The following is a 22554-nucleotide window of genomic DNA, read 5'->3' as shown; positions in this document are numbered from 1 at the left end:
AGCTTTCATCATCTACAACCCTCAACACCTGCAAAAAATCAGTCCTGAGGTGTGAAGACATCCAGCACCAGAAAAAATACACCCAGCAATCAGTGCTTAACTTAGGGATTATAACTGCTTAGCTAGGCTGTCCTTGTTTAAAAACTTGGTGTGTTAATGGCTTTGGGAAATCATCTCACAGCATTCAGAAAACAAGTGGTTTTAGAGCCTGTTTTGGCTTTAAATGAGATAGAAAAACTGATACCTTTCATATTCTGGAACAGCATTTGAATGGGAGAATTTGGGGGGGTTTATCTATTATTTACTATTATCTATCTATTTATCTTTTATTTTGCCTAAATACCATCTAATACACAATTTTCAATGACTGCAACAAATGTGTTATCTTGTTCTAAAGAAAAATTTAACTGTACAGTTCCCAGTTTTTCTGTGCTTAAATTTCAGTTAAAGAAAAAAAAGAATAAAAAATCCACAAAGCCTAAAATAAAAAACAACTCTTCCAGGATTTAACACTGGAACTGAATGGTACCAGCAAGTTACAATCCTTTATAGGTTATAGATGCATGGGGATAATACCTGTGGAATTTAGCAGTAAAAAGCAAAGAAACAGAAACTCCATATTTTCTCAATGAAACTAAAAGCCCCACAGCACATCTAGAGTTCCCCATCCTAATCTCTCTGCCAAGATTTCTCAGCTATCCTCATGGCAGCTCAGCACATCCAAGTGCCAGGTCCAATGATTTCCACACTGGTCATTTTCAGTCAGTAACTTTATGTGCAGCTATTCTGTTTCTTTCCCGGGATCACGTGGAATTTCAAGCAGCTTTTGCTTTAATCCTTGTGTCTAGTTCACTTCTGAGCTGTACAAAGCTACACTCTAAGGAAAAGGTTAGGTCACCATCATAGTCTCCCCATTAAATGTATGACTTTTCCTTTCCAGAACTGAACTGTACTCGACCCCCCGTGCAAACATTCCCAAACATTCCAAAAACATCCCCTTTCACACCAGTTTTCTGCTTTTAGGACCAGGGCCAAACTCCTGATGGGTTTGCAGAACCCCCAGAAGTACCAAACAAAAGTCTGATTCCAGCTCTGACTCTCAGGCTCTCTGATAATGGCACAATGATCATAGACAAACTCCAGAACTTAGGATGGAGTCTTCATGCTGGATTAGTGAAAAAGTGCTTAAATAACTTCAGTGAAAAAGAACTCGTGAAATAAGGTCCTCCTTTGGTTTTTTGTATGGTTGTTTGTTTGGTTTTTTTGTCCCTCTGGCATCACTATCCCATGTAAGACCCATCCCCCAGGAGCTGACAGGGACATCAGCAGCTTTTCCCATCTTCATCCCCAACCAGGACAGGACAGAGCTTCCACACAGAAAATCTCCACATCATTCAGTAGCAGAGAAGCTGCTGTGCAAATACTGGGGGAAAAATGCAGAAAACTGCACACAGAGAGTGTGGCACCAATTTGCAGGAAACTAAGGGGATTTAACCATACATTTAATTTCCCATAAAAGGAATCAAATTCAAATATACTAATGCAAATGTGAGACTTTTTTTTTTTTCTATGTAATGTATATGAACTAAAATAGCAAAAAAACCTTCAAGTTTACCAAGGTTTTCAGTCAGAAAATAAAGAAAATAACAGTGTGACTTCCTGAATAAGCACTTAAAATCATCTCAGAATAAATGCTACAGGGCCCTACACTATCCTGATATATTGTAGTATGTATCACAAAGGTTCATTCAAAATCCAGAAATTGTCACACTGTTATATATGCATTCTCTTTCTTGCAACAAAGATCTCCTTAGGTATTTCAGCAGTTCACTAATTTCTAAGCAATCAAAAAGCTGACACTTGATGTGAAAGGCCACAGAAGCATCTGAGAGACATCCATCTGGTTCCATAGAGAATATGTGAGTATGGTGATTCTGTCCTGCAACAGTAATTAAAACATAATTCCAGGAGAATCACCCTGCAAAGGCAGCTGTGAGCAATTCATGCAGCATGGAGCCTGGCCTTTAACTAAGGAACTGAAATTTTTCATCCATTTTGCTGATAAAAATACAAGAAAATACTCTCATACTCTTTTAAATATACCTATATAAAAAAAATAGCCCTGTGCACACACCTCCTGTTGGCAGAACAAAGCACAGTTCAGAAGCTCCAGCAGATTTCAGCAGGACAGATGCCTCTCATTCTACACCCTCCCAACCAACTGAGATGCTGCCATGGCTGGATGGTGCAACAATAAAATCGGGATGGTTCTGCTGGACCAGACTGAACAGGAGCACTTTGCCACTGCTGACAGAATTAAAGCTGCTGGGAAAGTCTGCCCAGAGTTCTCAATCATTCCAATGAAAAGGCAGAATAACCTCTGCATGGGATAGAACAGCTCCCATCCACGCTGTACTGGCAGGTGAAAGCCAGTTAGGTATCATATGGACTTACATGTGTCATATATAGATATAGATATAGATATAGACACAAAATCTATTTGCCAAGGTATGGTTTGTAACATAGAACCTGGAGTCTTCTAAATTCAATGGCCTGATTTCTGCTTATTATCATGGAGGGCTACAAAAACTGACAAAAAGCAAGATAATAGTGTGTTATTTCTATCATCAGACTGCTGTACATGCTTCAGTCAACTCTTGTAAAGTAAGTGTAACTCAAAGAATCCCAAGCTCTCATTTGTTTTAAAAGAAGAGAAGGTTTTTGTTGTAGCTAACACAAAAGATCCATGACTTCATGCTTCTTCAGTTACAGTAAAATGTCCTTTAAATGCCAAGCTAATTTAATTTCCTGTACCTAGCTGATGTACCCAAAACTTTTCTTGTTCTCTTTGAGGTAACAAATGTATTGGAATCGAATGAAAGTTCAATTAGCCACTTGTTATATAACTCAAATAGCAGCAGTGTTTTGAATCCCCAAATTCTCCCTTTAGAAGAAAATCATTTGTATTGAAGCTTATGAAAAAAAATAGATCTTTGAAATATATTTCAGATAAGAGCCAGTAGCAATAGCATTTATGAAGGTTACATTTCATTCTGCTTTGTATACCCTCTTGGCCATTTTTTATTTTAATGGCTATTTTTAATGCAGTGTGTAAGCTTGCAGATGATTGAAAGAAAACTTTCAGACAGAAGTGTAAGCCATTTGCAGAGGTAACTGGAGATCTAAAAATACCATGTTAAGTATGGCTAAATACCTTGTCTTTTAGCAGCTCTAGAACTGTCACACAATAGAAAAGTGATTTGGTGAGAAATTTTCTAATTTCTAGAAAATTCACCTGTATGTCATGTAGAGAGGCTGGAAGGAGGTAAACTTGCTCAAGAGTATGCAAGCTAGCTCTGATTTTGGCCAGGCTCATCACCTATTTTGCCTGCTATATATCCTGGCTGAAATCTGAATGCTGGATCCAAAGGTGCCACCACTGCAAATTCTTTAATCAATCATCAGCATCAACAAGGCATTTAAAATAAGAATTAAGGCAATCCCTGGATATACAGGCAGGACAGTCTGAGAAGGACTTAGAAAAATTATTTTCCTCATCGTAAAAGGTGAGGTTGGTAACAGCATACTATGGAAAGGCCTATTTAGATTTTATGATAAAGATGCTCAAAACTGAAAGAAGCCACAAAATCATAAGTCAGTTCCTCACATCTGAAACCTGGCAACTTTCTTACCATGTACCTGTGGTACCTCCTGAGCAAAAGCCAGCAGTGCAGAAGGTACAGCAGAACAAGAGCAGTGGATGGTAATGTAAAAAACACCAAACACCTTCCCTTTTCCTCTTGCAGGGACATAGTTAGGTTCCTGTTAGTTCCTGTTAAATGTCCATCACAACTGATAATATTATTAGTATTGCCCAGAAATTACTAAGTACAAAAATGCTAATGGAGAGATAGCCAGACATCATTTCCTTAGAAAAATTTGGCATTTCAACATTTACAAAAGCAAAGGTCCAAAACGTTAGAGCTTTGGAATCGAGTAAAGGAAGATTTAACTGAAAAGCAAATAAAACAAAAACAAACAAACAAACAAAATGTTTAAAAAACAAAACACCAAGAATAAATAATCAGATTTAAGACAATTGGAAACAAAAGCAGTTACAACATCTCAGGTGATAGTTCCTGAATTATTCTGGAAACCCATGGATTTGCTTTCTCAGGATCATTTAGTCTGATAAGTGCAAAAGTAGGCACTGGGCTCTGCAGAGGTCTCACTGGAAAAAAAAAAAAAAATCAATAGCCAGCCTGAGTCTAGACGACCTGAAGGTTTTTTCTCCTTTCAAATGCTTTATGAAAATCTAACAGCTTCCATTTTCATATTTCACCTGCTCTTCTAATAATTAAAATGCACACTCAAAAACCAAGTCTAAATATAAATATATGTAATATTACATAAAAGTTCATAGGCCCTTTTGGGAGAGAGTAGCTATAATTCTGCTTGCTTAAGAGACTGGAGCTCAACTCAGGGCACACAGCTAAATCACAGACTTCATTTTTATAATTAGTTGCTATTGTCTTTCCATAGGATCCTTCCCTTCTCCTGCACACATCATAGTTCTTTCATGTGAGGGAACTAGCAATAAAAGTATATATATAGCACTCAAGCTCCCAGCAAAACTAAAAAAAAAAAAAACAAAAAAACAAAAAAAACTGTTTAAAATGAAAAGTGCAAATAATGCACAAATAATGAGCAAACAAAACAAGGCAAAATCCTATAATCAAGCTATGAATATATTTTAATAAACTACAAGAGCTAAGCATCGTATTTTAAAGGGAACTGATAGAACCTCAGAGTACAAATTAAGTACTCAGTGCCTAGGGCTAGAAGAAACAGCACTACACACATTCTTAGGAAATTTCGCCCATTTTCAGCTCCTCCCTTTGATACAAGTATTGAGTTGATGCAGGAAAGAAGAGCAGTAGATTCAGATAGATGGATCAACAATCTCATGAAGAAATTCTCATTTTGGGATTCTTGCATTAAAAAGTTGGGCTTTTATTGCAGAGGCAATCTTGCACATTTCATACATACTAATTGAGAACTAGCATTAAATCCAGCTTGTGCACATAGCTATTTTTTCTTAAGCACAAGGAAAGCTTTTTATTGTTGACTCAAGTCAGCGTGAGATTTTGTTCATATTACTCAACCATTTCATTATTCCTGACTTACCTGTTGGATCATAAGAATCCTTATTATATAAACACTGCATTCAAAAGACTACACACCACAATAAGTAAAGAAGCACAAGGAGACCATTGTTAGACACAGCAGCCTTAATGATTTCTAGTGTAATGAGAAGTAATTGAGAACTGCCCTTTGCAGGATTCTTTCCATTAGAAAAAATGAGGTCATATTGAATCCAGTTTAAAGTAACAATCTCAGAGGAAATTACTATTCTTTCTTCTCCTAAACGAAATAAAACACTATTATTCTAAACAAAATAAATTGATGCTGCTTCAGGAAGATGTGGGGCTTTAGATGTATGCACAAAATTACCTCTCCTCATGAAAGTTAAATGCAAAACATGGTCTACCAGTTACTTCAAACAAATATGATGCTGCCTACTTAAGTAACTACCCTGTGATAAATACCTATAAACACAAAGGAAAATGGTATGTATTTTTCACAGAAACTACATACAGACACCAAATGTCTTTTATAAGCTACTATTTTCAAGATTCTCTCCCAGTATCAATATAACAGTATGCAAGAGACAAACAGAGAGATTCCTAATGCATCTACATAGAAGTGAAGCAACATTTGCAGTAGAAATATATTCATTATTCAGTGAAAACCAGCTATCTAAGTTGGTACAGCTGCAGCTCTGTCTCTTCTGCTAGTGTTGGAATCTAAGAGGTGTTGAGAGCATATTAAACTACTCTAAAAAGGTAACAAAGCCATAATGAACACACGCAGAGACTTTGCTCTATCTGTTTTGTCTGCATCTCAGAAGACCCATGAGTACAGAGCCCTACACACCAGAACAACTGCCTTCACTTTTCTTTAGCCACAGATACAAATATCCAGAACTCTGACCTTCCTGGTTAGGCACTGAAAACAAAGTAGTTGTTTCCTGGAAATATCAGATTACCATAAAAAAATAGTGAAGCTTGGAGTATCTAGGTCCCATCAGTCACCGTGTCCTACAAAAGTCTTTTTCTTCTCACTTCTAGTGCAGAAAATAGTCCAGAACTGGTGCAAATATTCCACCTGAGACCTCTAAAAAGCTCCCTTTAGCCCCCCCCCTCTTCCCAGCAGAATCCCCAAGCTCTCATTTTCTCATCATTCTGCGGGGAACTTAGTTCTTTTTCTCATGTTGCCTGGATCTGATCTCCATATTAAGAGTAAATATTCACCTAAGAGTCGGCCCCAAGACTCTGGTAAATTTTCTGTAGGGCTCTCTATGTAGCAATTGAAATTGTGGTATTTTTTTTTTAACAAGTTTCAATCCTTCACATTTTGCAACAACTTTAAAGTTGAATACTTCAATTCAATTCTGCCCTATGGCACCTCTTTAACACACACTCCCCTACACTTTCTTTAGCTCCTGTCCAAAGGAGCCCCTTCTTGCTCTTCCTTTCAGTATTTACAGTGTCAGAGGGTTCCCATTTAGCAGCATGGACCTGCTTGCTCTTTACTTCTCTGATGTGGTTTTCATTCTTTTGCTGCTGGAGATCCATGGAACAAATCCTCACTTACAGCACCCACTTGGGATCATCCATGGGACTGCACCTGGACACCCAAATACCATTTTCAGACTCAATGCCTGGCTTTTTATGGGACTGACCACTGTGTTCAAGTTTGCTTTCTCAAGGTATTCCCAGAAGTATCAGAGCCATGCTGCTTTTCTGCCAGATTTCTTGGGTGATAGATTTATGCTTAACCCCTACTTCTCTACCATCTGTATACTCCTGGGCCTACAGATACTCTTGCTCACTGTTTACAGTTTACTATAAATTATATACTATATATATACACACACACACACATATATACACACATATATATGTAAATTACATAGTTTATAGGATTTGAGATGGAAAACAAAACTACATCATAACAAATCAAATTAATTACACAGCAAAAAAACATAAATTACCCTACTATAATTTATTTCTAAATACCTAATTGCTAGCCCAACAATTAACATCATTCCTATATCCTTCATCCTTCCAGACTGCAAAAATGTGTTAGTTTCTGTATTTCTTGTCCACCGAGAATCAGTAGCATTCTATTTCCAGCTCTAGAGGTGAGTTATAGGACATTTTAGATCAGGCCACACAGAACAATTTCATTATATTCAGAGAAATTCAGCACACATCCAAGTCATTTTAAGACTACTTCACAGTCTCACTTGATACAGCCAGAAACCTTCTGAAAGTTTAGCTGTTCTGAAGAAGTGATCAAGTTTTGTATTTCACATTAGGAGAGCTCAAAACATTCTTACAGCTCTGTGCTGACTCACAGCACATTGGAATGGTTGGGAATTTACAAGTCAGGCAAGCTTCAGGGAAAGCTGCAAGGGTTTAGAACTTCTCAAAAATCAGACCATTCCTGCAGCAAAGGAGGAGGACTAGACACAAGGAATTCATTATGCTATTAGCTGGTGCCAGTCATGAAATCCGTGGTACAGTAGGGTATTTTGCAGTGTGAAAAAAAGTGATTATTTAATAACTTACCCCTTCTGCCTTTTCTTCTGTGTTAGCCAGCATTTCCTGGAGGGCCCGTACTGACAGGGACTGCTCCAGCACAAAGGTGCAGATGGACAAGTCAGGTGGAACATTCTAGATGAAAGAAAAACAGGAAATCACATTAGTGACGGATTTGCTGGACAGCACTTTCCAACTCTTCTATTTTCCCTCATTTGCCAGGAATCTCAAACATCATCTCTATCCTCCAGGGTATGAAAACCACAGTGAAGGTTGAGCCAGCAAGTGAAAGGATGCAATTCATCCCCTCTGCTCAGCACTTGGAAGCTGACACCTGGGGTATTGGATCCCATTCAGAACATCTCAATAAAAGGAAAAAAAACCAACAAATTGCATGAAATTCAGCAGAGGATCACCATGGTTGTCAGGGCTGGTGCACTCACCTGTGTGGCTGGAGGAGCTGAGCTCAATTAGCCTGGAAGGAGGAGGGGAAGATATTAGGGTTGTCATTACCAACCCAATGCTGGTTACAGGGAAAATGCAGGAGCTCCTTGAAAGGAACAGGAGCAGCAATGCCAGTCCTACCAAAGAAAACTACCCTTAGACAGGAGAAAGAAAAATTCACCTTGGGAGTAGAAAACACCATCAAAAGGCTGCCAAGAAAAGCAGTAAAATCTACACTTGGACATCAGCATATGGAACGTGTGCCTTAGACTTGATGATCAGACTGTAGGGGGAACAACATTCAGTCTTTATGCAACTGGAAGTAAGCAGACCTCAACTTTATGATGGTCAGGATCAATTTTCTGTAGCAAAAACATAAGGCACAGAGTGCCAAGGCCAAGCCAGTAGCTTCTCAGCCTTGAAGGCCTGTATGCTTCCCCATATTCTGTTCTAAGTGGGATAAAACTAGAGAGTCTTACAAAACTTGTCATCACTGGGAGGAGGAAAAAAAATGAGTTCTCAAAAACTAATTTTCCATACTATCATAAAAATTGGTAACAAAACTGAAACAGATTTGTAATAGCAATGTTTAAGTTACAAAGTAATGAAGTAAAATTAAGACTAAATGTCAAGAACATTTCTTCTGCCAATAGAAGAATAGGCAACTCCTACACACCTTTTCTTGCCTCCAGAATTTCTTTCGTGTTCCTTCTATTTGCCTTTTCATTTCACTTGCATATTGTAATTCAGGAATACTTTTACTGACTATTGGAAATCTTTTTTACACTATGAATTCTTTTACTGGTAAAGCTGCAAAACTTCCCATTTATTTAAACTGCTTGCAGCTTGAAGAGGCCTCTTCCGAGGACTTAAACATTGAATTATAAAAGGTAGTTGAAAAACCATTTCATTCTCTCTTTTGAAAAAGTTTGCAGATTCAGACCATATCACATTCTTAATAGCTTAATATTAAATTGCTGTTCAGCACTCCTAACTTTAGTTAGGAATCTCAAATCTGTTTATTAGGAATTAGGTGCAACTCAAGCCCATTTAATAACTAATACATCTTTGATCACCTTCCACTATTTAAATTTCAATACAATTAATACAAAAAGGTACTTCAAATCAAAGATTTAGACAGATCAAAACTTATTAATAACACATTATTCTGTGTGGGATTTTAACTTACTTATCCAATGACACTTTGGCATTAACTTTTTTTAAGACAACTCTTCTAGAATCAGACCTCTACCTACTTGTCATTGTTCTTGTTACCATTTTTCTTTTGTATTTATTCAGACACTACAACATCCATTTTCATGCTAGCATTACGCTAACAGACAACTAATCAGATCCTTTTCTAAACATCCTTGTACTAGAAGTACTACCATAAGCCCTTATTTTACAAATCAGGAATGACAGCACTGAAAGATTATGGTTTGCCAGGTGTTACTCTGCTCAGTAAACATGAGGACAATTTTCCATTCTAGAAAGTCTCAGAAATGAGTTGCCTGACAGCCCAGCTCACCCTCTTCCCAGTTCTTCCCAGTGAAGACTGACAACAGAAGCCTGAGTGGAAAAGATGCTCCTCACACAGTGCTCAGAAATATGTCCAAAGTCTTCATTCTGATGCTCCTACATTTATTGCTGCTATTTAAGCAAGATTTTTGTGGCAAAATACGTCTCTTACATGTAATTTTTGAGACCTATCAATTTATTTCTTTTTTTACTACAAAACCTCCCCTACAGGTTATACACTTTAAACAAAAAGGGAAAAACTTTCACTTCATGCAGAGGTCAAGCCCAGATCAGCAGGTGAGCAAGGCACACTTTGAGCACCCAGAGAGTAAGAAAAGAGAACTGTATTAGATCATTGTGCTCTAATTTAGTGAAAGGAAACTTTCTTACAGTCTAGAACAACGTTAGAACCAGCTTCTTTTCCTCATCTCTGTTGCTTGATGCCCAGACAGACCCTCGGGGTCCCTGGGAGAGCACCGTGCTTTCCCCAAGAGCTGGAGGAAGATGCTCGAGTGCTTGCAGTGAGCATCTGAACCAAACTCTTCTTCCCTGGCAGTTTCTGACCCAAATCTACTGAAGATCCAACAGTCTCAGGACTGGACATGAGACAGATGCAGAACTGCTGCTGTATTTAGCTCAGACAGTTCTGGCTCTGCTCACCTCTGTGCAGTCCATTTTAATGTTCATGCTTGTAAAGCTCTGCATTTAGAAGATGAGGCTTCAGGCTGGCATAAACACACAAGACTGTAGCTTCCCATTAGGAAATTTTAAAAAGAATAATTGCAAGTAATTTTAAACCTTTACTAAACATTTATTCATGGTATATTCCATCACTTCAAAGAACAAAATAAAAGTGAGGAGGGAAAAACAGGTTTTGCCAGTCCTCTGATTACCTACCTTATCTCTCATTTTATCTCACATACAACAGAGGCAGGAATATGAAAAATAAAGCTATTCTGTTTTATGCAGCACTTATTAGCAGCACTTTATGCAGCACTTATTAACACTCCTTATCAAAAGATATCTTAATATTAATTTCATAGTTTTAAGGTCCAGTCTGGAAAGAAACAACTTATTCTAAAAAATTAGTATCTGTAGCCACCAGTTTGCAATATCAGGTTTTTCTGACAACAGGTCAAATGAATAGGTAAATATTTTAGTGACTGCTTTGTTACACTATATTTTTAAACAACCACCCATCAATGCCTTTTTAATAAATACCAAAACAACCTGTAACTATTTACTGGTAATGTTAATCCTCAATCTTCTTTCCCAACAATTTTTACTATGTTCATCTTTGCTGCAGTAACTTTCAAAATGAAGGCATAGAAAATCAGTTCCTATTCCAAAAGGTCTGTTTTGTTTTGTGACAGGATGAGGTCCTTGGACAGTCCAGAGAATCTGCATCACTTGTCTTTGATCAAACAGATCATTGGAAAATACTGTTTAACAATTCAAAGCAATTTATTTTCCTTTTTTTTTTTTTTTACACATTTGCAAAATCAATTGTACTATAATGGTTTTAACATAAAATAGACCTTGTTGCTTAAAAATTAAAAAGTAGCATCCAGCATTTCTCAGAGCTTAAAAGATAACTGATTTTCTCTTCAAGGTCTTTGTAGAAGATTTGTCTTATTGTCAATTATTTGTCTCAACAATCTAATCAGTCAAAGTCACAACCTAATAATGCAAGTAGCTTGTTAAAAAGAAGTTGTAATTTAAATAAATTAAAAAGTGTATATTAAATTTCCAAAGGGGACATCTACTACCAGGATAAAAATAATAAATTGCAATTTACCGTTTTCTTACAGAATCACAGAATTATCAGAGTTGGAAGAGACCTCTAGAAATCATCCAGTCCAACTCTCTCACTTCAACCACACTAAACTGATTTTTCCATTGATCCTTCACCATTGTTTTTAATAGTACCTGTAGTTAGCAAAATGAGATTAATTACAATAATTTCACTTTTATCTGCAATTTTTAAAGCATTTATATTACTGGAGTAGTTGTTGGATTATTTAGAACATTGAAAAATATTTCTTCTTCCTGCCATTTTAAACTCTATTTATTTTGGACACAGATTTTCTGTAGTAGGATTTACACAGTAAATTAATGCTTTACTCCACGGGAGGCAGACCTGCAAATTAGGTAATCATACCCTTTATTAAAAAGGTGTTATGAGCAATGCTTTGGAAATGGTATTTAATATCTCTAATTCTAGTCCAACCCACACTGAATCATGGATAGTTACTGCATTCATTATGCACTATTTCTATTTTTAGAAATTTCTATTAACACCCAAATCAAACTCCAGTGGGATGACAACGAAAGCAAGAGGCCAAGATGCAGAACTCCCTCCTGCTGTCATTACTCTCATGATCACACAACACTAAGAAGCCACAGCAATGTCTGACCTGATCAAATCATAGATACAAACAATTCTGTGAATTTAAACCAAATTTCTGCCTTTTCAAAATATCAGCACAAGACTGACAAATAATAAATGGCACCAGAGAACACCAGAACACAAACTTCTCTCTAAGAATAAGCAGCTTCACCCCAGCTTCATTTCCCTTCTTAGTTACTTGCAGGCTTCCCTGTTGTTTTCCTAGGTTCACAGTTACCTTTCTCTTCCATGAAAACTCCCAATGAAATGGATTTTGAGGTGCTTCATCTCTGTTAACCAAATATTCATACATCAGTGATAAAAAAAGCACTTTACTAAGCAGCCTAATTTACAAAGCACCCACAGTTTGCATCAATGTCAAAAATAAGATGTGGGTGTTGGTAACTTTTTTTGAAACCAGCACATTTATTAGATGCCTATCTTTGAGAACCCAACTTGGAGGATTCAGATAATTAATTTTAGTGCAGAACTTAAGCAAAGTATCTGTAGCCTTTCTTGTGGGAGTAGCCTTCAAGAAACTGAACCAATCATCTATTTTCAAGTTATGTTTAAATTTATACAACTCAGTCTTTTTGGCAGTCTTTTTAAACTGAGATTCTGTTTGGTGACAGTGATGAGATACACTCAAATATTAGCAACTAAAAACATCCATTTCTAGGGGTCTGCATAGAAGGTGTAGCTTTCCACATTTTAAGATTTTTATCCAAAAGGCTGACCCAGCTCTGAGAACAAGTCCTATCAGCCAAAGATCAATTATATTCACCAAATCCCAAAACAGGAAAGACAGAATCAATTTAGGGTTTCATGGTTGCAATTCTAGAAGAGGGGACTTTTCAGTAGCAATGTCAACCTCCTGCATGTTTATCATTCCCAGACTGTAAAGTTTGTCTGGCCAGATCTGGCAAAAAAATTACTTTCAGTTGACTATTTCAGACTGAAACCATCTTATCTTGTACAAGGCATCTGCAAATAATTGAGCACTGATAAGATATTCCATAAGTTGTTGCCCTCAAAGTAAAGAAGATTCAACATTCAAAACTTATGATTCTATATCTAAAACCCACAATGCCCTCATGCTTTTGGTAAACAACTTGACAAGGGAGTAGCCTTTTGTCAAAAGTATGGCTTTAATTTTTTTTTTTTTTTTTTAAGGAAAAACTTAAAATCCAATCAAATTCTACTTCCTCGAAAAATATCTCCTTTTATGACACAGTGAAAAGTTCCTTGTTAACAGCTGAAATCTCTAAAGAGTTCTTGTTCACAGGAGAGCTGCTTCAGTGAATAAAACTGGAGAACCCACAAGAATACCAGGGGGGTAAAACCAGAATAGGGTCTGGATTTAAAGAGACCAAAACTACTACCAGTGGCACTGAGGGCAAATCCAAACTACAATCAAGTGATCTGCAACACTTAGAGCACAATGCAGCTCCAAGTCCTCAATGAGTTCTTTGAGTCATGTTGGTTCCCCCTGCCAGTGCATGCTGATCACCCATATTTTAACAGATCTTGTTAACCTGACCTAAGCAACCAATTTTAAAAATTTTTTAGAAAATGCCTTCTTGTGGACACAGATACAAGGTTTCCATATATTAACTACATTTCTGAGTGCAGAACTGTGTCATAAATGAAGTGTTAGATTTGACAAACCCAGCAGTGAAAAAACCTTGATCCACTGAGCATGCTTTCTGTGATGTATCAAAGATAAACACTCATCTGCAGTAGTCTATGCCTTATCACAATAAGTCACTAGTTTTTACCCCTACATGAGCTGACACAACAGGGAAAACCTACTCTTATTTCCAAGTAGTGAATGTCATCTGCTGGTCACAGTGGAACCCACCATTGCCAAAGAAAATGCATTACCTGAAACTTAAGCTGTACAAACTGAAGATGTGAGAACACTCAGAAAGAACCCACTTCTTGGGTTTCCCTCTCTCACAATCTCCTATAAAAATCCCTAAGAAATCTATTTCTACTTAGGCTGTTGTTACATAAGCACAGTTATATTATTTTCTTTTATGCTTGTAAACAGCATCAAATTTTTATATCATAATCAGGTTTTGCTATTTGGAAACAATTTTGATCCTGAAAGTTCTTAAGGGTGATGAGAGGCTATTGTTAACCAAACAGATTGTCTTAACTGCTTTAAAGTTGTAATTCCCCATAAGGTATTTACTTTCTTTAGTTTCTTTTCTAGTACATTCCATCTCTTAGGAGAAGTTAGAGGTATTTTTTTTCCTCTTATCTTCCACCTCTCCTTCTGGTTTCTTTTCTAACTATATGCAAGTCAAATGCATTTATATTACTGATATCTGTTTCTCTCTCTTTTTTTTATTTGTTCTCTGAAAAACTAAACCTCTTAGCTATAGAAAATGGTGACATTGAGTAAAAAGCCACACAACTAAATTTCAGCCTCAAGGGATAAATCAGGTCAAGCAACTGAAAAGCCATTACAAAATGTGGTGCTAAAGCCAGAAGCTTAGATGAACATTAGATAACAGTGTATCACCTTAATGCAGTGGGTATGTGGTAATTTTCGAGGTAATTAGAAAAATTCCAGGCTAATTATTATTTTAAAAAACCCAACATGGGATCAACAAAGCTACAGAGTGTCTAGGCACACTTCCAAATTAACTAATAATTTTGTTTAACTTCATGCTGATCCTGCAAATTCTATCTTAACACATTAAACTTTGCAATTCGCTTTTATTCTTAGACATTACGTTGTATTTGTATCTACTTCAACAAGTGATGGAAAAAGCTAGGGATATTATCAGCTGTGAGAGTGAAATTGCTTTAGAACCTGGGAAGGCAGCAGCCACCCTTCGATTCTCCCAGCATCAGAAAGATTATCTTAATAAATGACTATTTATTAGGAAAGACATAGCAGACATCCAACAGGAAAGTCATCCAAATATGTGGCCATATTTATTATAAACCATCCACATTACAACAATCACATTTCAAAGCAGGAAACCTGGTAATCTTTCAGGATCAAACAATTGGGACAAATGAGAATGTCTTTTGTAATAACTGTAATGTGTAAATAGTGCATAATGTAAAAAAAAACTTTTGCAATGGCTGTAATAGCTGCCATGGCCTACCCTGGCTCAGTAGAAATCCTATCCCTACATAATAACCAACAGGACATTTGGAGAGATTCTCTTACTCATAAATTAATACCATAGCTGAAGATTTCACAATGGAATTGTGACACACAACAATGAAACCCAAATAAATATAAACACCAACCCTTCCAGAATACCCCAGCCCAATACTAATGACTAATTCATTCACTTTACAGTGAATGTCAATCAATATGTCTAAGAGAGGCAAAACCTGTTTATTTATCTCATAAGCTATCAATGATGAAACATAATAATGGACACCAAATATTAACTTAAAAGGATTTTTTTTTCAACAGCTACAGCTTCCATTTCACATTGCTAAGTCCAACAGCCAACTTGTATAGCCAGGAAAATTGGTGCCTATCAAATATTGCTGGAATGGGGGACTGGGAATTTATGCTGAGTCAGCTTAAATTTTCCTTAAATGAAGGAAAATCCATGCAGATTTTTCCTGGGCACCACAGCTTTAAAGTAGCAAACCATACACAGTCACCAGAATCCTTTGTGGCAAGATGACAAAATACACTTAGGCACCTACAGTATTAAATTGCAGCCAATATTTTCTTTACACATATGTAAAGCCAATCAGTTTTTAGAAGTAAATGAATAATGCATACATTTTTGGTTGAGTCAATAATTGTTCACAAGTTTAATTAAATTTCTAAAATTATGCAAAACAAATTAAATGCAACTGCCCACAGATTTTTCAGTCTTTCCCACCAGCATTAGACAAGCTTAGATGGGCTTCAGTAAAATTTAGGCGTGCCAGCCCCTACTGACTGGCAAAAAAATTAATAAATTATAAAGGCAGTTTATGAGGATGAATTATGTGCCATAACTCAATTCTTTATTTAATTTTCTTCCTTTCGTTGTATTTCTTTTAAAGGTAACGTGTCCATTCTGATTCAGACTGGGTATATTGTGTTTGCCAGATAATTTTGCATCCCAGACTGCTGTGATCTCATTTACTTGATTTAAAATAATAACTAAACCAAAAATTATACATTTATCTTAAAAGATACACATTCACCTCTGTAAAGCAAATAAATTAGAATTATACATTGAGAGCTGTTCACTCAAAAAAGTAAATCCTTAGTCATAACATTCTTGCAGTCTTAGAAAAACCCTAGAAGATATTTGGGGCAGGGACAGAAAGGCTTAAGGAGGCCTAAAGAGTAAGAGCTTTCTGCCAGTATATCCTTCATGGATTTAGGGAGTTTCACTGCTCATAAAAAGTGCAAAAATACTTTCAAACATTATTATCTATTTTAAAAAACAACTCACCACGTATATGTGTAAATGGATACACACATGTATCTGTGTAAATGCATAAAGCCCCTGCTTGAGTGCATGGACTTTCATTTGATCATACAGGGAATGCTGTAAAAAAATGCTTATTTTACTATGCACCTTCAGTAAGTACAAAATCAAAATGCCTGCAAGACTAATAGGTGATTTCTTTTGTTGTTGGTTTTTTTTTTGCTTTATTTGTTCAGCTTCTTAAAAATTCAAATGTTGTCACTTTTTGGTTTAAGGTCCCAAAATACTAATCTGTTAGGCAAACAGCTGCTGCTTTAAAGGACTGTTTGCTTATCATTCAGGAGCACACCAGTGGAGTTAGATTCCTATGCTTTTTTTTAATGGTGTGTAAAAATTCAGGTTTCATGCAAAGGCAAGCCTTTTGTAGGTGGTATTGTAAATATGTCAAGAAAAGAGCAAAAACAGAGAAGATGGAACAAGTTCCCCACTCCTTAATACATTCTTTATATCGAGTAGGGAAGGGAGACCTGAGGAGTTAAAGCTCAGACACATTGACTGGTGCTGTTCAGAGGGACTCAGTGTATTTACAAGATTTACAAGATTCCTAGATTATTGCTTTCTATAATACAAGGAAAAACATGCAATGAGGTGGAACATTAGTTTCAACCCCTTGTAGCTCACAGGACTCCCCAACCAGCAGTTTGCAGGCAGCACAAAAGCCCAAAATCACTGCTGTCCCAGATCCTTGCACTGAGGCCCCACAGAACTGCAAATTTCTGTATTTGAGAAGGCCAAGACAAGCAAGACAGAGAGGAAGGACACCTTAAGGTTCTAATTATGCTGTGGGAAACCAGAGTAACACTCCCATCCTCCAGCTATTACAAACAAGCTGGTTCAGCAAGAAAAAAAAAAATACCGGAGGTGTCCATGTGGTTCATGTATCCTGTTTGTCCATCACTCACAGCTACTGGTTTTCAAACAAACAGCAATATTACAGCAATTAAACAAAAGTAATTAAACACTCAGGAAAAGCAGAATGAACTTTGACCTTCTGCATTTAAGCACGGTCTTTAAGAACTCAATCATACTTTTTTCCATCTGGTCCCTTTTTTTTTTTTTTTTTTTAATGCAAAACAAAGCAACTGCTCTTATGCTTGTGAGACCAGAAAAAAATATTCTTGTACTTGCCTATGGCAAACTCCCCTGCCAGCATTAAAAAAGTTACTAAAAACAACTTACATTTGGGTTTCAAGCACAGGGACACTCACATACACCTTCAACCTCCAAACTATTTTTACTTTCTCAGTAGCCTCCTTCCAACCCAGACTAATTTACAAACTAACACCTTCAGTTCGATGTTGTAATTACTCTTGTTCCAGTTATGATGGCAAGTTAAGGCATGCTCCCTCTTCTTGAAAAAGCACAAATCACCTTGATTATTTTTCTTGGGGAAGTAACCAGAAGGAAAAGCCTGGAATCATGAAAATCACCACCCAAGTGTAAAAGGTTCCAAAAAGTCCTAAGTAACAACAGCAATTTTAAAAAATTTATTTTTTTTTTTCTTTTTTATTTCAGATAAATTGATAACTCGTGTCAAAGAAACACATAGATTTACTTATTAATAGGCTGCATTCTTTTGCCCTCATTTCTGAGAGCCCATTGGGCTAGGATTATTCACAGGAGCCTGAGCCAGATTTAGCCCAAGGGTGTTTAAATATACTGAGTACAAAGTACCAATACCTTGATTTCAAGTGTGAAGCCAATTTTTCCACAGCCAATTTGACACTGCTGCCCCATACAGCCTCTGTCTAAAGGGCTTAAAATGAACATTTGCACTTTCATGTGTCCTTAATTTGAAACACAGCCTGATGAATCTGGGGTTTTTTCAGGATTTCAGATGTGCAGCTACACATGAGCCCAATTAAAATTAAAGTAACTGCTCTGTAACGAGTAACAAAATGCATTCTGCTCTGACCCCAGCAGAGAGAACATTTAAACTGCTGAGCTCTGAGGATTTAGCAGAATATGTGTGAGAATATTGTGTGAGCTGGTGATGTTACTCAGGATGATGCAGCCTGAAGCTCCAACTACTGGTTGGAAGTTACTGGTTGTAACTTCCCTCAGGAATGAGCATACAGCATGGAAGAATTCCCACCTCAAAATATTCCAGTTTTGCTCCATGTATCACTCTGATGACCTTTCAATGACTTCCTTTCATTTTAGTACAGTTACTGTACCTGAAGACAAATAATCTGTGTCCAGCTACACCTGGTCACGAGATTACTGAGAGACCCAAGGCCTCTATAGCAAATGGAGGGAAAAAAATAAATAAAACCAACCAGCAAAACCCATCAGCTATGCAATTGTGTGAGGACATTGCTGTGAACAGAACGTTCAAAATGCAAATAAATAGACAAAGCCATCCTGCAATAATGGCAATGCTCCTTTTTAATAGGAATGTCACTAAAAAGGGTCTGAGGCAGAAGCACAGAAAACTGGAAGCTTTTCAAAAGCCTGCAGAAAACTCATCAAACCAATTACAGGATTGTGCACTGAATACCTGAACTTCTTACACCGTGGTGCTTGTGTCACAGCTTTATCTTAGACAAGATTTTCCAGCATAGTATCTGCTTCATCCTGTATTTTAAACTTTTAATCATGAGAGGCTTAAACAGTTACTGGGGTACACAGTTATACAGGAAAACTGATTTAATGGGATCCTTAAGGTCTTCCTCAATTATTTTATACCAGAATTTGAACTCCCAAATCTGAATTCCCTGATTTCATCTACAATTAAAAACAAAAACCCAAGCAAAAAAAAAAAAAAATATATATATATATAAACAAAAAACTCACCACTGTGTTCCTGTAAACATTTTGCAGGGGTGTTGTTTATTTTAAACAGACATTTAGATAATAAAGAAAGTTGCAAACTACATATTTGACTGTAGAAACTACAACTTACATTTTGTTGGTGAAATGACAAATTATACAGCTTTGGGTATCACTGGGTGGCTTACATTACTAACAATATGAAACAAATAAGAAAATATTAAAAATAAAATTAGCATTTTGAAATTTGCCTTACACTGGTTCGTTGATAGCAGACATCATACATAGATATGTATCTTATGTACTAATCCATAGAGTGCCTGGAGTATTATGATCACCTAATTAATTCCCCTAGCTACAAAATTATTTTGATCTTTTTATTATTTTATCTTTTTTGGGTTACACATCCCTAAATTACCCCTAACAAGCAAGGAGAACTATTGGTAGATGTATCCAGAGAACTGGCCTACAGTAATATCATGCTTTTAAATATTAAGTAAGTGGGTGTGACTGAAAAAGGAACTCCTCATATTCATGAAGGTACATTTTGCAGACAGGAAGAGCTTTTACTTCCTTTTTGGCAGTCAGTGGTGCTTCATCAAGGTAAAATTCACTGTATATCTGTGACAAAACTTGATTTGATAATGAACATTTCTGTAAAACCAGAGTCATATGTTCCTGGATGTATTTCAAATTTCAAGTACCTGCTGCAGCAGGAGACCCAATCTGAACAGTAAGAACAACAGATTTCCTAAGCTGGATATATTATGAATACATTATTTAGTCTGTAATGCCTTGCAAGTTATGGCACATTCTGTTTAGTTTTTACAAAACCTGTTACAGATGGCAGTACAAGGATGCCAAGTTGCATTATGAAGCCTCCTAATACTACACACATCTTTCAGCTGATCTAAAGCTGTATTTCTGTTGCTGGTTTAGATCCACAGGGATCTAACCCAGCATTTGTTCTAGTCCAAACGTTTCACGTTCATTTTAAATTATTCACCCTCCATCTCAAGAAATAATTCTGTTGGTTTATGGGCTTAAGTGCAAGGATCACGATCAGGTCTGATGGCTTTGGTTAGACATCTGCAGCTAGGCTCAAGATTTGTACAAGATTTAAAAGTCATAAAACTTTAATCTGATGTATGTTAATAATATACACAATGTTTACGATTATATAAATTCTGTATTACATAAGACTACACTCAGATGTAAAGTATACCAGGTTCTTTTTGAGATTGCTTGCATAAAAAAAACATTCTATTGGGAAAGAATGATTCATTGAACAAAATCCTCTCTGATCTATGGCTGTGACAAATTCTTCAACTTATATCTAAATTTTGCATTCAAACTATGGCAACTAATGTGTAGCTCTGCACAAATTCATTACTAACTCTTCACTCAAATTATTCAAATCAATGAACTTAGTGATTGTCTGCTAAATGGAATCCTCTGAACATGAGATTACATAAGATTAAGTGTCATCTTTACCATTATATTTCATCATTCCTTTTGGCACAAAGGCAATGGTGACAGCCCTGCAGGTGCAGCTACAAAAAAAGCCTTGCCAAGGCCCTCACAGTCTTTTCCAATTTTTTTTAGGAGGACGCAATTGAAACATGAGCACTGAAAGGAACAAGGACAGCTAACAAGAATAAAACAAATACACAAAAAAAATAAAAAAATTAAAAATTAAAAAAAAAACAACCTGTATAGCAGATTTCTGACAATGCAGACTTGACTTGTCAGTGAATCAAATTTTTTTAAACGTGATATTTGATGATGTCAGCAACTGCTTGAAAAGCATCTACTTGTACCCATACATAAAAGGATACCATGTGCTTTTTTATCCTTTTGGATTAATGAAACCAAAAGGAGCCCAGCATAGGTCTTGTTTCTCAGCTGTCAAGGCTCACTTTCTCTGGAGGCAGAAAGATGATTTGTCTTTAGCACTGAGAACATGCTCAGGTGTTTGCAGTGCAAGACAGAACCAGCCTTCATATCTTACACTCTGGAAGACAGATGGAGAAGAGTTTTTCTCCTGGAGGCAGAGCACAAGTTCAGGGCAGTGCCCCTGCCCACAGTTCATGCTGACATCCTTGTCTAGAGACATGCACAGAGAATTTGGCTGTGGGCATAGAAATTTCTTGTGTAAATACTGGAGAATCATGCCTGTAATCTTGTCTGTGCCAGGTGACCATCCTTCTCTTCCTTCCCTCCCCTCATTCTCCTCTTCCTTTCCAGCACAGCTACCTATCCAAATCCTACTAATTCACCTACTTGTTGAAAACAGACCCCAAAAAGGGCAAAGAAAACCCTCAAAGAATTGGTAGCAGAAGATCCAGTGTGCCACTCTTCCCATCAGTCTTTATTTTCTATTCCCTCACACAACAGCAGCATCTAGGGACCAACAACAAATGGAGCATCACTGGTACCTGTAGCTCTGGGTGATGGAGAAGACTGTCCCAGCTGACTGAACTATTTATGCCAGTCCAGCTCCAAATCTACAGAACACTTCAAGTATTGCAACCATGCCCTGCCACAGGAAAAAAAGTGATGATGCTTCAAATGCTAAAAGCGAAAAAAAAGTTACCAAGCCCTGTCCTCATCTGAAGCCTTTCCTCACTTTACAAAATATTGAGTGGCTTTTTAGATTTTCCAAAATCCTCAATACCCTTCTATCTCAAGTTCAAATTTCTGACAGCTCAAGAGGAAAAAAGAAATTAAAACCACAACAAAACAAAACAGAAAGCCCCACCATTTTCATCAGTCTTTTTTACTGCTATAAAAACATTCTTTCATAATTAAGAGCATCATGGAATTAAGGTAAGAGCATCATGGAATTAAAGCAGATGAGTTTACCACATTCCATAAAAACAAGAGGGAAAAAAAAAGCCTTATGCTTATCAAAAAATCACAACTGAGTGTTCTGATCAGAAGGAATCAAGACCTTATTTGTGACTGGCCCAGAGCTGGGTATTCTTAATTCTGCACCACTGATCAGTATCCTTCTCAGGAGCTGCTGAAACACAGCTTCAGCTTGTTTGATTTTCAACACTCAGTGAGCTATTTATGCCTAAGGAAAAAAAAAAAATCACTCAATAGCAGACAGTGTAATCTTTTAATGAGTGGACCTCCTCATTCTAGCAACCCATTTATATATAAAAAGCAGCAATCTAATTTTCAAATGTTAATAAATAGATCTCACCAGGCATTGAGGTAAGATAGCTATTTCTATATCTTTTCATAAAAGGGATGGTATTTCACTCTAGGAACAGATTTAAAAGTATAG

At 36.7% G+C, this 22554-nt stretch overlaps 1 protein-coding gene across 8 annotated transcripts in view; it reads right to left on the bottom strand.

Annotated features, from left to right (window-relative positions):
* Nucleotides 1-22554, bottom strand: part of RYR2 (ryanodine receptor 2) — a 345759-nt gene that overhangs the window by 227591 nt on the left and 95614 nt on the right. For all 8 annotated transcript variants that reach the window (XM_071739054.1, XM_071739056.1, XM_071739057.1 and 5 more), the window contains exon 3: nt 7698-7802. In XM_071739054.1, the coding sequence (XP_071595155.1) occupies nt 7698-7802 (105 nt within the window). The remainder of the gene's footprint in view (nt 1-7697; nt 7803-22554) is intronic.

This window comes from Heliangelus exortis, chromosome 3, assembly GCF_036169615.1.
Source record: "Heliangelus exortis chromosome 3, bHelExo1.hap1, whole genome shotgun sequence".
NCBI lineage: Eukaryota > Metazoa > Chordata > Aves > Apodiformes > Trochilidae > Heliangelus > Heliangelus exortis.
The sequence above is the reverse complement of the archived record's forward strand: the minus strand, read 5'-3'. Positions and strand labels throughout refer to the sequence as shown.